We start from the raw sequence: 16,334 nt of genomic DNA, 5'->3' as shown, positions 1-16,334 counted from the left end.
GTCTTCATAGTTCCACTTTACATTTATGGAGAAGTGAGTGTTAGCTCTGAGATGATGATGTTTTAAGTATTAATCTACAAGCTTCATCGCTCCCAAGGTGCCTCCTTTGTTGTATCTGTGTCATGGTGAGGAAACTAAGCATTCAAAGGGTAGAAGTCCCCGAAGTCGCACAGCAATTAGGCGGTGGGGCTGAGATTGGAACCCGGATCTGTCTGGGGCAAGGACAACGAGTGGACATTGACCACTCTCTGATGCTTTCTCTAAAGCCGCCTTCTCTTCTTCTGTCCTTTACTCTTCCTTCCTACAGAAACAACACAACAAAGTGAGAGGACACATGGATGGGGTGAATGCCTCCCTGAGGACATCTTCAGAGTCTCTGGTAACGCCTCGTCTGACCCTTGTAGAACTTGATGAAATAATAAAGGTAAGGACACATGTGACCTGTTCAGGTTTGTACTGATAGCAGATTAGAACAGCAGCTCAGTGCCACAGAATAATTGAATCCAATTCAAATCTATCAATTTAGCTGGCGTTATAAAACTAAGATCAGGTGACTAAATCTTTCAGTTTCTTTTATAGAATGGTGGCCACTAGTCATATATGGCTACTTAAATTTAAATGATTTAAAATTAAATTAAATTAAAACTTTAATTTCTTAATTATGTTAGCCATAGTTCAAGTGCTCAATAGTGCCACATGTGAGCACCATCTCAGTCTTTTAGCACCAAACCCCCTATCTTCCTCTCCATCCCTATTCCCTTGAACTCGTGGTCAACAAGCTTTTTCTCCAGTCCACCTCTGTCATCTCTCTATGGCCATACTCTGGTCATCAATAACAGTACCTCCTCCCAAACCCAGTTTCAAGCACCTCCCACCCTAAGTACCATCTCTTATCTTACTCTAGAATTTCCACTCCAACAATTCCCTAGCCACGTGGAGACCTCCTCCACTTCATTTATCCTCTTCTCCTATCCTCTCTTCCCTCCTTAAGCAGCTAAAATTATCAATATACTCATTCTTTGCAAACACCCTTAACTGCCATACTATGCCACTGCTGTACTCACCTGAGAATTCTAACCCTATACCCCCAATAAACCCAAGTACACCCAGCATCCAGTGCAGCCAACATGACTGGTGGGAAACCCACCTCCTCTTCTATCAGTCTGGCTGGTGAATTTGCTTCATGCTTCACTAAAAAATTAAGCACAGAGAGAACCCACCTCATATTTCCTCCCTAAATCTACCAGCTCACCTGTATCTGTATGCAGATGTCTACCTTCCTTCCTGAAATAAATAATAAAGTGTCCCTTCTCCGGATACAGCCTCATTCCTCCACCTGCTTTCTTTATTCTATCTTTCCTCACCTTGAAGACAGGGCAGTAGGGTATGGCTCCCGAAAGCATGCAATCTCTCTTCTGATTCACCCAGTTCTTACTCTTCACTGATTATTACTGCCAACATACAGACCTGCTTTAATAGCCCTTGTCTTTCAAAAATTAAAAAGAAAAAAGACCTGGCTTACATCCTCTCTAATTTCCACCTCAATGCTACTAGTATTCTCAGCATCATAGCAAAATATCTTGAGCCATTTAAAGTTACTGTTTCCACCCCACCCCCCAGCTCCATGCTGTGTACTGTACTCAACCCACTCCAAATGGGAGTCCCTGCCCCTCCGCCGAGGATGTGCTTGTCCAAGTCACCAGCAACCTAAACATAGCCAAAACCATGGCTGCATCTCTCTCCTCAGCATTCTCAGCCTTGCACTGCTAACCTTCCTTCCTTATTTAAAGACCCTGTCCTGGCTCCTCCGATACCCCACTTACCTGGCTCTCCTCCCGCTCACTGGCCATTTCTTCCCAGCCTCCTTTGCTGGCTTCACCGCTGCACACCCTCTCAGAAACAAATATTTGAGGCTCTGCAGGCTATATGCAACTGCTCTCCCTTATTCTCTTCTTGTTTGTTTTTGTTGTTGTTGTTACTTTTTCACAACCCCTTAAAAATGTAAAAAAAAATATTCTTAGCCAGGAGCTATACAAAAAACAGCCTCAGGCCATACCTGGCATGGGGCCAGGTTGATCCCTGCTCAGGATAATGAATGGCTCAGCACTCAGTCATGGGGCCTCTTTTCTATTTATATTCTCTCTCCATTTACTCCCATTGAATCCCATGACTTTAAAATCTAATTATATGTATTATTCCACAATGTATACCTCTGACTCTGATGCCTTCCCTGAGGTCCAAATTCTTACCTCTGAAAGCTTACTTGACATTTTCAAGTATGAACTCAGCATGGTTTGTAGCAAAATTACAATTTCATCTACCACTTTGATATGTAATAGGCATCTCAAATGTAAGTATTCTGAATAAAATCTGCTTTTTCCCTAGTCCCCCCTACCTCAATACATGGCACAACCCAATAGATCAGTTCAAAATTCTGGACTCATTCTTGATTTCTCCCTTCTTCTCACTCCCATTTCAGCAGGACCTGTTGGCCCTGTCTCCAGACTGAATGCTTACCCTCTTCTCTGCTACTCCTCTTTAGTCTAAGTCCCCTCATCTCCAGTGTGACCTGCCACAGAGCCTCCTACTGATCCATTTGGCTCTACTCTTGACCCTCAAGACTTATTCTCTATGCAGTTGCAGAACAATCCTTTAAAAACATAATCAGATCCCATTATTTCTCCCACATAAAACCCTTGTGACACTTAAAGTAAGAAACAAGCTTATTTTACCATGGCCCATGAGTCCCTAGGTCACCTCATGCCCCACAATTCCCCTCCCTCACAACACTCAGACAGTTACACTCTAACTCCTCTCTAATTTTCTTGCCCACTACCACATTTTTTCCTACCTCAGGACCTTTTCACCTCTCTCCTGAAGTTTTCAAATGGCTAGTGTCCTTGTGACCATTCAATCTAAGTGGGCCTCTTACTTTCAATCACTCTCCAACCCATCTGACCTGTTGTATTTTATTCAAAGTACTGTTACTCCCTGAAATTAACTTGATCAGTTATTTGATCCCTTTCTTTATCATCTGTATCTTCCCACCCATTGTAAATTCCTTGAAGGCAGAGAATGTGTCCACAAATATCTATTCTATCTCCTAAAAGAGTGCCGGACACATAGTAGGCACACAATGAATGTTTGTTGAATGAATTAATGAATAAAGGTGGAATTTCCATGGCATTTTTTCTGCTTATACAATTAAAAATATTTTCTTCAATGTATCGTTCCCCATATGAGCAACCAAATGGCTAGAGGTTTAATACCGTCTTCATAAAAATAAACCCTATATGTCAGGAAGTGTACTATACTCTGGGAATACAAAAATAAACATAGTTTCTATCTCCCAGGATTGTGTAACCTGGTGAGTGGAATATTCAAGTGAAAAGATTACAGTAATGAAATACGTGGCTTAAAAAAATATGTGGCCATACTGAACTCACCCTGCAGAAGTCAGGGATGGATGGCTTCATCAGGGAAGTGATCATTTGAGCTGAATTTGAAAGGATGAGTAGAATTTTTCCAGGTGGATGAGGCAGAAAAGAAGGGAACAGTATTCCCCAGACAGATAAAATAGTATGCGCAAGGACACAGTGGTCAGAAAAATTATGGAGCATTGAAACAACAATCAGTTACTCAAGTGTGGACCATAGGTGTAGTAGGGTGAGGAGTGGTGAGAAATGAAATTCGGTGAGAGGAGGAGTCAGTTGATGAAGACATGCTAAGGAATTGGATTTGCACCTGCAAAGCAATGGCTGATTTTGAGAAGGGAAATAACATAATCAGATTTGCTTAACAGAAAGATCAGCATTCCTTCAGGATGGCAAAGAATGAGTTTGAAGACTAAAAGACTGGGCTCACAGAGAGGAGTTAGAGTTCTCAGTAAGAAAAGGGCTGAGTCAAACCCTGAGGAACACCAGCTTTTAAGGTTTCTTTCCTGGCCAGAGAAATAGGAATCCAACCAGGAGAGACCAGCATCACAGAAGCTAGCTTTGGTTAGTTCAGTTTTGTTTGCTTTCAGATCAGAGATGGCAGAGCATGTCTGAATGCTAGGGAAGCAATCAGCAGAGAAGAAGGAGTTGACTACGCAAGAGAAACAGATAAATATTTACTTGTATTTATCATGTAGACCTGGCCTGAAATTTATTGAACTTCATAATGATGAAGAATGGAGATTATCTTTTAATACTTCCTGGGGAAAATGTTTTAAGTTTTTCTAAATTCAACTCATTTTTTAAAAATATTTTCTTTAGAATGCATCAGGGATTTATGCTGAAATAGATGGAGCCAAAAATGAACTACAGGGAAAGCTATCCAACTTAAGTAACCTCAGTTATAGTTTAGTCCAAGAAGCTGTTGACCATGCACAAAATCTTCAACAAGAGGCCGATGAACTAAACAGGTAATATCCTGGTTTGAGAAATGCAAATATCTACATGGGCTGGTTAACTTATTTTTATTCAATTCCATATGCCGGAGTTATTGGGATTCAGTGTTAGCACGTTGGTTTGAGGGTCGGGTTTGCTTTTTTATTTGTTTATTGATGGGCAATCTGAGAACCAGTCGCTGTTTATTGTAATCACTTCGGGGAGACAGTTTTTCAAATTTAAAAAAATCTGCCAGATCACAGACCTGTGTTTGGTGTGAGGAAATTTCTGTTTCATAATTATTTATGCATTTTTAAATATATTTTTATTGGTATCAGAGAGGAAGGGAGAGGGCGGGAGAGAAACATCAATGATGAGAGAGAATCATTGATTGCTGCCTCCTACATGCCCACACTGGGGATCGAGCCCACAACCTAGGCATGTGCCCTTGACCAGAATCGAACCCTGGACCCTTCAGTCTGCAAGCCGATCTTCTATCCACTGAGCCAAACTGGCTAGGGCTATTAATGCATTTTTCTTAGAGGCATAACTTGCAAAATATCAAATAAATCAGATCCCTTTACAAGGTCTAAATCTACCATAATTGCCTATTTACTTCGTTGGCAGTATTAGCTTTCCATACTCAAGTTTCTTAAGTAAAGCTGGTTGGAAGTTGATAATAAACTGACTTCTGATAAATACTCTCATTACTCTACACTGCCCCAACTGGATCTATTTGATTTCAACACCTGTTAAGAGAAAAATCAATGGACATTTTTTCCTCGTAGCATTTAGAAGAGAGTCATGCACCCTTTGGGCACTCAATTCATGTTCATTGAAATGTACTGAAAGATTGGAATTAAATTCATGGCCTTGAAATAATGAGATAATTACAGAGAAAGGACTGCAAATTCGGCCATTAGAAATAAGAATCAGTCAAGGTCATGAACAACATAAGAACCGATAGTAACTTCTGTTTAAAACTTAAATCACCTTTATATTCCTGACTGCCAAAAATTTCAGTATCCTACAAATCTCCTGAGAATTGAGAGAGAGGGTGAGAGAGAGAAGTGGGGAAGAAAAGGGGTGTATGTAGGGGCGGGGGGGAAGACAGGTCTTGTCAAGCCTTGGTGTGTTATATCCAGCTGTGTCATGCTCCCAGGAAATATGCCTTTGATAAAGCCAATACAATGGAACTTGGCTAAAAGATGCTTTGGATAATGTGCTGCATCAGTAGAATGTTATTTTGAGGCCCATCCCTGTGCACTCTTCAGATTCTTTGGTCATTGTAATGGCCATCCTCCTGACTGGGAACCCAGCACACCCTTCCCTAAACGCTGCTGCGGCAAGCAGTGTCCCAGCGTGATTCTAAGTTACCACATGCTTTGCATGAAACATGATGGGGAACATCAATCACCCTGAAACCCTTTTGTGTTTAGGATATTTCTGATTAAATATATGCAGGGAACCATCCAAATTTATAGACATATTTCCTTCAAAATGTGAATATACCTCAACATCTATCTGGGTACCCAATGATTTGCATGTTATGCCTCAAAAAAGATAAACATAATTCATCAAGAAGCTCCCATTTCAAAAACACGTTTTGTTTTGATGTGGTACCTGTTTTGTGCCTTGTAATGAAAACAAGTAACAAAGGCTTTGTTTCAAGCTCTTAGGTACATCTTCTTACCACTCTAGCCAGCAACATTTTAAAATATTAATAAATATTTATAAAATTATGTTCCTTTTATCCTTTAAAATAAAACTTACTCAGGTTTTACTTTCTGAGCTATTTCTAAGAACAAGGGGTTCTGGGGAGGATGAAATGGCAAGATCAGAATTACCTCTGCAGAGCCGGGCTGCATTCCGACTTTCATGGGCCCTGGATTCTTTTGCCTCTGTGGGCCCCTCCCTCCATAAAAGGTTAAAAATTATATGGCATGAGTGCCTTCATATAAAAACAAATGTTATCATTGTCCTCCCTACTAAGTCAGCCCTGGTGTGGAGGAGCCAGGAAAATGACTTGAACAAAAGGGAAGGATGTAGCCAAAGAAATGCAGAGGAAGTCACTTTAGCCTTAGAGAGCATGCAAGACCTGACGCTGGATGCAGAAGGCTGAGGAACAATTGACTGAGTTCACCAGGTCAGGGCATTTGAAGAGATGAGCCACCTGACATCTGCAATCTCATATACTGGGTGACAGAAAATCTTCTGGAAGTTACTGATGAATTAAGGCAGTGGTTCTCAACCTTCTGGCCCTTTAAATACAGTTCCTCATGTTGTAACCCAACCATAAAATTATTTTCTTTGCTACTTCAAAACTGTAATGTTGCTACTATTATGAATCATAATGTAAATATCTCATATGCAGGATGGTCTTAGGCGACCCCTATAGAAGGGTCGTTCGACTGCTAAAGGGGTCGCGACCCACAGGTTGAGAACCTCTGATTAAGGGGTACTACTCACCAGTGTTTGGAACTGAAAGAAAAAGGTGGAACTGGTGGATTTAAAATTGAGACAAATAACTGAGCATAAGCTGCAGAAAGCGGGAAGGGGGGGGGCATTTATGTTATAGAGGAAGAAGTACGTGTCAATAAAATGAATTATTGACTAGCTTGGAATTCCAATTCAGGAAATACCTTAGGTATAAAAATAAATCCTGATGTTTACTGGGCGCCAGGCATAGTGCCAATCATTTTACACATTTTGTCCCTGTGTAGCTCACATCAATCCTGTTATCAGCACCTATGGGATTGTTCAGTGCATGATAGGTACTCAATAAATGTTAGATGAACCTTACAGAGGCCAGAAAGGGGCAAAGGCAGAGAACATGGTATATAGGGCGGGGGAGGAGGAGGCATGAGTGGAGATGTGTGCTTAAGGGAGGCAGCCAGGCCTCAGGAGTGAGAAAAACCCTCTCTCAGAGCCTCAATTGCTTCTATGAAAAGGGAATAATAATATCTAGGGTCATGGATGTGCTAAGTATTAAAAACATAATATATATTTTAAAAAACATAATCTATAGAACAGGGCTAGCCCAGTATCTGTCCATAGATGCCCCATACATGTTATTTCCCTTCTCAAGGAAAAATATGGTTTGTTATGTGAGGGAAATAGGGCCATGCAAGAAAAAAGGAAAGAGCCCTAACCAGTTTGGCTCAGTGGCTAGAGCTCCGGCCTGCGAACTGAAGGGTCCTAGGTTCGATTCCTGTCAAGGTCATGTACCTTGGTTGTGGGCACATCCCCAGTAGGGAGTGTGCAGGAGGCAGCTGATCGATGTATCTCTCTCATCGATGTTTCTACCTCTCTATCTCTCTCCCTTCCTCTCTGTAAAAAATCAATAAAATATATTTAAAAAGAAAAGAAAAGAAAAAAGAAAAAAGGAAAGTAAGTTTGAATGAATAGTGAACCCAGCTAATGCCTAACACCAGGCTGAGGCTGTGCATGATAGGTACTTCTCTCTGAGAGCCTTGGTTTCTATTATGGAAAGGGAATAGCCATAGGTAAGGAGTAGATGGGGGTGACTGGGTTCATTCCTCTGCCTGACCGCCAAGCATAAACTCTTGCTTGAAGAGGGGTAGAGGGTTGTTTTTAACTCATCATTTCCTTTTCCTGTGGCTGCTGCCAGGCAGGCAGCTGCTATGGAGCCACAATAGGATGGTTTTGTGGTCACCAAAGGCAGGGGAATGCAAAGGAGATGAGCCTCTAGGAAATGAGTTTAGGAAAACCTTGTCAAGCCAGGTGACTTTGAATAACAGGAAGTGCCTGTGGTCCTGGAAGCATTCCAATCAAGCCCTACAAATGGCCCAGTTTCCCAAAGAGGTGAGATGGAACAATAATGACAAGTTTGTTCATTAACAGGAATTTACACAGTTCAGATACAAACGGGCTGGTTCAGAAGGCTTTGGATGCTTCCAATGTCTATGAAAACATCGCCAATTACGTTAGTGAAGCCAACGATACGGCAGAGTTGGCTTTGAACATCACTGACCAAATTTACGATGTGAGTATTCTCTTATTTTAAAGTTCATTTATATGTTGCCTTTTCCTAGATATGACTTTTCTGTTTTCTAATGTCATCTCTTGGTCCTCCAATGTAACACAAGTGGCAGGAAGAGCAGAACTAAGAAAAGACCATTTTATTTATGTTACGAATGTTTCAATAGTGCAATTTCTTCAAGATGTGCCCTACTCCAGACAGCAAATGCCAGTTTTTTGGACAGTTGTTTGAAGCCACAATTCCTGAATAAAACATATTTAAGACTAGTTCCTGGTGAGGGAGAATATGCTTTATGCAGACATTCATATTTTTTCTTTTTTCCCCCCAATTTAGTATTTCCCAATTGCAGCTGACATACAATATTATATTAGTTTTGGTGTACAACATAGTGATTAGACATTTATATATATGTACCTTATGAAGTGATCAACCCTATAAATCTAGTACCCACCCCATACATGGTTATTACAATATTATTGACTATATTCCCTTTGCTTTTTTACGACTCCACGACTATTTTTATACCTATTAGTTTTTACTTTTTAATCCCTTTCATCTTTTGACTTTTTTCAAATCAAAATTATTTGTTGATGGTTTCTACAGGACAAGCATTTTGATGAGGCCTTGGCCAGGCGCTATTCTTAGTTTACTGAATTTTTCTCAAAAATCATTTATCTTGAAAATGCAAGGACATTGTTGTCTCATGTTCACCTTTGACCTCGAAAGATGACCTATGAAAATAAAGCTGCATGGATTTTGTTTGGTGTTTAGCAGATAAACTGCATCATTTAAATCACAAATAGCTCTTCTACCATCATTCTTACTTTCTCCATTCAATTCCTTTGTAGGCTGTGAGTGGGATTGACACTCAAATCATTTACCATAAAGATGAAAGCGAGAACCTCCTCAATCAAGCCAGACAACTGCAAACAAGGGCAGATTCCAGTAAGTATCTTCACTTTCCCACCTCCTTCGGGTTTACAGCTGCTTCCCTCCTTTCATATAATATTTCTGCAGGTAGACAGATTTTAAAATTCTAGGATTAAAGAATAAGTGATATTTCAACTGAATAATACATTAATAGTTTCTGCTCAGAGTCAAGGTGTAACAAAGCAAAGATTAGATATTTTGAAATAAATCGTGGATTAAAACACACACACACACACACACACACACACACACACCTTTTGCCCTAGCCACCATGGTCCAGTGGTTAGAGCATTGGTCTGTGCACTGAAGACTACCAGAGTCTCACGTTCCTCTGCTGGCCCCAGACAGGGAGCATGTGGGAGACAACTGGTAGATGTGTCTCTCAGATCTCAGATCAGTGTCTCTCTCTCTCTCTCTCTCTCTCTCTCTCTCTCTCTCTCTCTTTCTCTCTCTCTCTCTCTTTCCCCCCTCCCTTCCATGCTCTGTAAAAAATCAATGGGGAAAATATCCTTGGGTGAGGATTAACAAAAAAGCAAAACAGACACACACACACACACACACACACACACACACACACACACACACACCACTTTTATATAGTAAAACATGTGGTGGGAATTCTTGATAATCAAATGGACTAATTAATACAAACATCAATTTTTATCGAGATTATGCCAAAAGACACTTAACACTAAAACTATATTGCACATCATTTATTCTTTCTTGGACAATTCAGAAGTTTCCTTAAAATTTTACCCATGATGACCCATTTGGGTCACCACTGTGAGGGTCAGGAGGATAGGGTACCAGAAAGCCAACTGGTTATTTCTGCTTTCTTGTAGCTTGTGTTTTTCAAAGTTATTGTATTTAGGACAAGCCTAATGGCCATAGGGAAAGAAGCATTTTCAAAGGCTGGTGTTTGCATCTGCTGAAGCAATACCTCCCAAGAGTGGGAGAGGGAGGAAAAAATTAAAGTGAATCGTTTTAATCAATTCTGAATCTTAAAAATAATTGAATTGAATAAGAATTTCGCTAAACATTATTCATCACTGACGTAATGAACTCATTTCTAAGGATAGTCGAGCATTGACTAATGAGGTTGGAAATCCATTATCTAGCTAACTTCTAATTACCACCTAAAAACAAAAGGCCAAGCTTGAAACTGAACACTTTATGTAATTTTATCAAAGCAATTAATCTCGAGTATTACTGTGCCTTTTTTTTTTTTTACAAAGCAGTACATGGAAAATAAGTGCATTGTTTTTCATATGCAGAATATTTAACTATTTAATTACCACTAAACAACTATTATTTTATGCCAGTCTTGACCATACTCTTTAGAAAAGTTACATTAGTAACAGTAAGGAATTCAATGAATAGTAAAATATTTTAAGTAAATGTTGCCATGTCTATGTATTGCTTTTGTTTCATGTTTTGTGAAGACCAGAATATGCAGGTCTTCATGATTCAATGACTTAAATATTTTATTTTCCTCGATGATTTGCAAGGTATTGTCTCAATCCTGTCATTACTGGGTTATTGAACCTCATGAAAGCAATTTTTCTATTTTAGGAATGCTATCTCTTTAAAATTCAATGTTTTATATACGGATAAGTCTCTCTGCATTGGTCTCTTTGAATATATTGTAGATCTTGTCACCTATTTCATGATCTTGCTAGTTAAATCCTTTCATTTGTTTATTTGTAAAAGAAACACTGAAGGAAAGTTAAGACTGTGTGGTTAAGAACTTGCCTCCCTTTAAACAATACACACGTTTGTGATATACATTTAAATTTCCAAGCTGAGGCATATTCATCTACTGAGTTACATTGTAATTTCAGATTACTGTTAATTTAGATCCAAATGACTTTCAATGATCAATCATCTTCATTTTCTTCCTTTTCTTCATTGTCAAATAGTTAATAAACTCAGGAAGCAGCTATTTAAAGAAATCTATTGAATTCATTTGTAAAATAAAAAATGTTTATGTAAGACAATAAGTTCCAAATAGAACATACTCTTCATGAAACATTTCTTCTTATAAATATCCAGCTCAAAATAGATTTTCTTTCTCCTATTTTTACGAGTTCCAAATACAGAACTAAGTATATTATTTCTCAGTATATCAGCTAGTGGTTTTTGCAGCCAAAGGACCCAAAAGAAAGAGATAAAAAGATTTTTTATACCACAATATTCAAAAAGCAAAGTTAAAAGAGGGAGAGAGAGTTCAATACAATACAAAATGTTTAGTTCCCTCTTTGAATTCTGGGAAATTCTCAGGCACTACCCAGAGGAAATAAGAAAGCAATGCTTGTACTTTGGTTACATTGTACTTGGTGACAGAGTCAACTAAGCACCACCCATTGTATACCCATTATACACATGTGGGGATAAAAATAACTGAACAGTAAACCAAGCATACCAGATTATTCAATAAAAAGGAGTAAGTACACCATGGGAGAGTATATATCTACAAGCCCATTAGAAATAAAGAGAAGTATATAATGGGAAGTGAAAACGGTATTTTTCTGTTTATCAAGAAGCATTATTTCTTTGGTGGTTTGAAAAGTAAACAAAGCATGAACACATTTTTGGGAAGTTGATTCTTCACAGTTCGATGACAAATTATTATATCCTGACTTTTTTGGATTAGGTCCCAGATAACACAGTTTAGGACTATGCTACAAGCACACTTTCAATAGTAGTTTTTTAAGAAAAAGACTCTTAAAACTGAAACAAGAACAAATAGAAAATCTGACAGGCTGTATAATAAATTTAATCGGAAATTAAACCCTCCCCACAAAAGAAATCTCAAGGAATCAATGGGTTCTTCCAAACTTTTAAAGAAAAAATGACACCACCCATATATAAATTCTTCTAGAAAATAGAAGAAGTGGAAATACTCTCTAACTTCCTCTATGAAGCAAACAAAATACCAAAATCTGACAAGGATATTATCAAACAGGAAAATTTATAAGCCAAATTCTCTCATAATGAGACCAAGTTAAGTCTATTGCAGATTTCAAGGATAGTTTAACATTTAAAATATCAATAGTAACTCACCACACTTACAGAATATAGAAGATTGATATGATCATCTCACTACATGCAGGAAAATTATTTAACAAAATGCCATACCCATTCATATTTTTAAAAAAACTCATAGAAAACTAGGCATAGACTTAAGCTTCCATAATTCAATAAAGAATAATAAAATTATATTCATCAAATTAAAACTGAAATATTGAAAGCTTTCCCACCAACATTGAAAGCAAGACAGGGAAGCCCCACATTACCAATTCAATGGATAAGATCCAGTTTAGTTCTGTGTATACCAATGAGAAATTAACTTTTAAAAATAACACCATTTGCAATACAATACCCAGCAATAAATCTGATGAAAAATGCTAAGATCTCTACATGTAAAACTACTATTTCTCCTGAAAGAAATTAAAGAATTTCTCAATGGAGATCAAATGAGAATTTAGATCTAAAGAAGAATAATTAAAAGTGTGTAAATTAAGAGGAAGATTCAAATTTGTAAAAATGTCAATTCTGCAAAATTTATCTATAGATTTAATATTAGCACTGTATGCAGAATAATTCTAGAATTTATATGGAAATGGGGTAGAAGGCAAAAATAGCCAGCACAATTTTGAAGAATAAAAATAAAGATGGAAGACAAACTGTAGGTATCAAGACTTACAACTCTACAGAAATTAAAACAGAGATACAAAAAATATTTTTAAAATACAGTACTGTATTACTTCCTTTTAATAAAATTTAGAAACAAACACAACTAACAGACAGAGAGAGAATCAGAATAGTGGTCATCTTTGGGTAACCGCAGAATTCCCAGGAAATTGTAAGGGTGCTAAAATAATATTTTCTTGACCTGGACTCTGGTTATATTTTATGTTTGGTTTAAGAAAATTCATCAAGATGTGCATTTATAATGTTTGCTCTTTTCAACATGCATGTTGTGTATCAATTAAAATTTTATTAAAGCAATTCAGAAAAAAGAATTACTCTTACATAACCACCCATCACCATAAATTGTTGGGTGTTTCCTTCCCACATCCCGCGTGGGGTCAGGGTTCAGGAACTGGAAGCAGAGCCGCACACAAATGAATATGAAAAGACAAGAGATAATTTGGAATACTGGGGGACCAGGCGAACAAGTCCATCTTAAGGGGAAGGACTTCCACTGTGCTCAGGCCTCTCCAATCTTTTATTGATCTGGAGTTGCCCTTAGGGTAAGGAGGTTACAATGACACACAGATCAGCAGACAATTTCCAGGAATAGACAAAGTATCTGATTAGCTCATCAGTAGATGATTTCCAGGAATAGGCAGAGTATCTGATCAACAATAATCAACAAGGATCTACATAAGTATCTAAGGAATTAAGGGAACTAAGGTGGGGTCCATGCTTCAACTATTATTACCTAAATTAACTGGGCGGTTCCTAGATTAACTGGGTGGTGCGCAGTCCTGACCTTTGCTAGGACTTCAAAGGTTACTAGCTTTTGGGGGTCTCTGTCTAAACTCAGCTAGTGAAGACAATGAAGGGACTCCGGCAATAAATCACTCTCATGTCATATTCACAATGCTGCAGATGACTCCATGGTACAATCAGAATTTCTCTTGTTGAAATGGAGTTTTTTCTTCTGGCATTCTGGCCCCACTGGTACTTTTTTCGGCTTCTTCTCCTCAGGCAATGATGAGGCTGTGGCTGACACCAGCAGGCGTGTGGGGGGAGCCGTAGCAAGAAAGAGTAACCTTAAAAGCAGATTAAATGATGCCATTAAGCAACTACAAGCCACAGAAAGAGGTAAGGATCCAATAGAACTTAAGCCTCATCTATTTGTTCACTGGTATTAGATAAACCTTTGAGGAAGATGTAGGTGATTCCTTGCTTATCAACCTCTTTATAAATAAACTAGGGGCCCGGTGCATGAAAATTCATGCACTCAGGAGAGTCCCTCAGCCCGGCCTGCACCCTCTCACAATCCAGGACCCCTTGAGTAGGGTCCCTAGCCCTGGCCTGAGATCAGCATCTATCAGGGCTTTCTTTCCCCCAGCTGCAGGCAGCTGGCCCCACCCCCACCACTGCCACTGCTTGCCATATGTCCCTGTTCCTCTGCAGGCAACAGGCATGAGGTGCAATGGCTTGACTGGCCTGGGCCTCCCTCTGCGAGGCGATCGCTGGCCAGCCACACCTGCCACAGAGTCGCCGCTGGTAGCCTAGGACTCCCTCTTTCTGTGCTAGGGGGCGGGGCCAGCACTGTGAGAAGATGTCTGCCTACCTGATTGCCCCTAACCACTCTGCCTGCCTATCTGATCACCCCTAACGGCTTGCTTGGGAGCAGATCCAGCCCAGCGAGGGGCTGTGGTGGTTCTGGTCTCTGGTCATTCTGGTTGTTACGCTTATGTTGGCTGGCCTTTTATTATATAGGATATTGTTTTCTGATGACAAAAGAAACTATGTTCATTACACACACACACAAAAAGAAAATTCTTGAAAACTACACCATCTAAGGGTGACCATTAAATTTGAGAGAATTTTCCTCCAATTTTGTGTGTGTGTGTGTGTGTGTGTGTGTGTGTTGTTTTCCTCAAATCATACTGCTTTTACGCACTGTTCAGTAACCTACTTTGTTATGAACATCCAAATATGGTTATTGGGTTTCTCTGGCCCCAACTGTAAACAGCTGCCCTCTGTTACATGCCACATCATTTTTATAGTGAAGCAGGGAGACCAGTGAGCAAAATAGAGAAACAAGGGCCCTCATCTTGCCTAATCTGAGACTACAGTGGTATTTTAGAAAGACATGATTGGAAGCAGATGTGCCTTCCCCAGCAGTGAGAGCTAAAACAGGACCACAGGGAGTGGATGCTTTACTACACAATCACATCCAGCTACAGTGCTCCAGCACACCCAAGCCTGCCGGAGAGTGTCATCCCTGGGCAGTCCCTGTGGTCATTACCATCAGGGCTATCATATGCTAGGCTCTAGGCCAGTGATGGCATAACTTTTGAGCTTGGCGTGTCAGCATTTTGAAAAACCCTAACTTAACTCCGGTGCTGTGTCACATATAGAAATTTTTTGATATTTGCAACCATAGTAAAACAAAAATTTATATTTTTGATATTTATTTTATATATTTAAATGCCATTTAACAAAGAAAAATCAACCAAAAAAATGAGTTCGCGTGTCATAGGTTCGCCATCACTGCTCTAGGCTGTGTTTTACCCACATTATCTCATGTGGGAAAGTGTCACCCTACCTAACCTTTAGGCTGCTGTGAACCCCGAGGCTTGTCAAGGTTATGGAACTTGCTCCAAAAGGCACAGTTACAAAAGAAGCAAACCCAGGATTCAACGCTACTTCCACCAGAGTTCAGAGCATATACAGTTGAATTAAATGTTTCTTCACTTTTAAAAAACTGAAGCTACAACCCGTCCTGAGTCATTTTTAATTGTTTTTGTTACAGAAATAATACAGGAGCATTTTAGAAAATAGAGAAGAAAAGAAAGAACAAGGGAAGAAAAATATTTTATAATCTCATACCTAGGAAAAAGAGCATTTTCCTGTAAACATATTACTTTATATATGTAGATTTTTAATGAAGTTGAATTTCAAAATATATTTTAAATTTGCTTTTCTTATTCAAAAATATCTTTCCTTACCAATTTACTCCTGTATTAGAGCATCATTTTTATGGCAAAATTTCTTCCACATAGAAGAAAGTGATATTTACTATCAATTTAAGACACAAACATATTATGAGTTATCTCTCATATGAATTTTCTGTGGCTTTCTCACCAGGTCTCTAACCTGAACAAATACTAATTACTTTTTCATTTACCTCTCAATAGAAAGTGTTCTAAATACACTACGTGATTTTAATGAGACTCTAGAGCAGTGATGGAGAACCTTTTGAGCTCGACATGCCAGCATTTTGAAAAACCCTAACTTAACTCTGGTGCCGTGCCACATATAGAAATTTTTTGATATTTGCAGCCATA

General features: G+C 39.0%; 1 protein-coding gene across 2 annotated transcripts in view; it reads left to right on the top strand.

The window, feature by feature from the left end:
* LAMA4 (laminin subunit alpha 4) overlaps window positions 1–16,334 on the top strand; it is a 137,071-nt gene that overhangs the window by 81,808 nt on the left and 38,929 nt on the right. For both annotated transcript variants that reach the window (XM_081094524.1, XM_081094523.1), the window contains exons 12-16: window positions 308–424; window positions 4,257–4,405; window positions 8,235–8,376; window positions 9,222–9,318; window positions 14,020–14,136. In XM_081094524.1, the coding sequence (XP_080950650.1) occupies window positions 308–424; window positions 4,257–4,405; window positions 8,235–8,376; window positions 9,222–9,318; window positions 14,020–14,136 (622 nt within the window). The remainder of the gene's footprint in view (window positions 1–307; window positions 425–4,256; window positions 4,406–8,234; window positions 8,377–9,221; window positions 9,319–14,019; window positions 14,137–16,334) is intronic.

This window comes from Myotis nattereri, assembly GCF_964212035.1.
Source record: "Myotis nattereri genome assembly, chromosome: 6".
NCBI classification, from domain to species: domain Eukaryota; kingdom Metazoa; phylum Chordata; class Mammalia; order Chiroptera; family Vespertilionidae; genus Myotis; species Myotis nattereri.
This window is presented reverse-complemented; position numbering and strand designations above follow the sequence as displayed.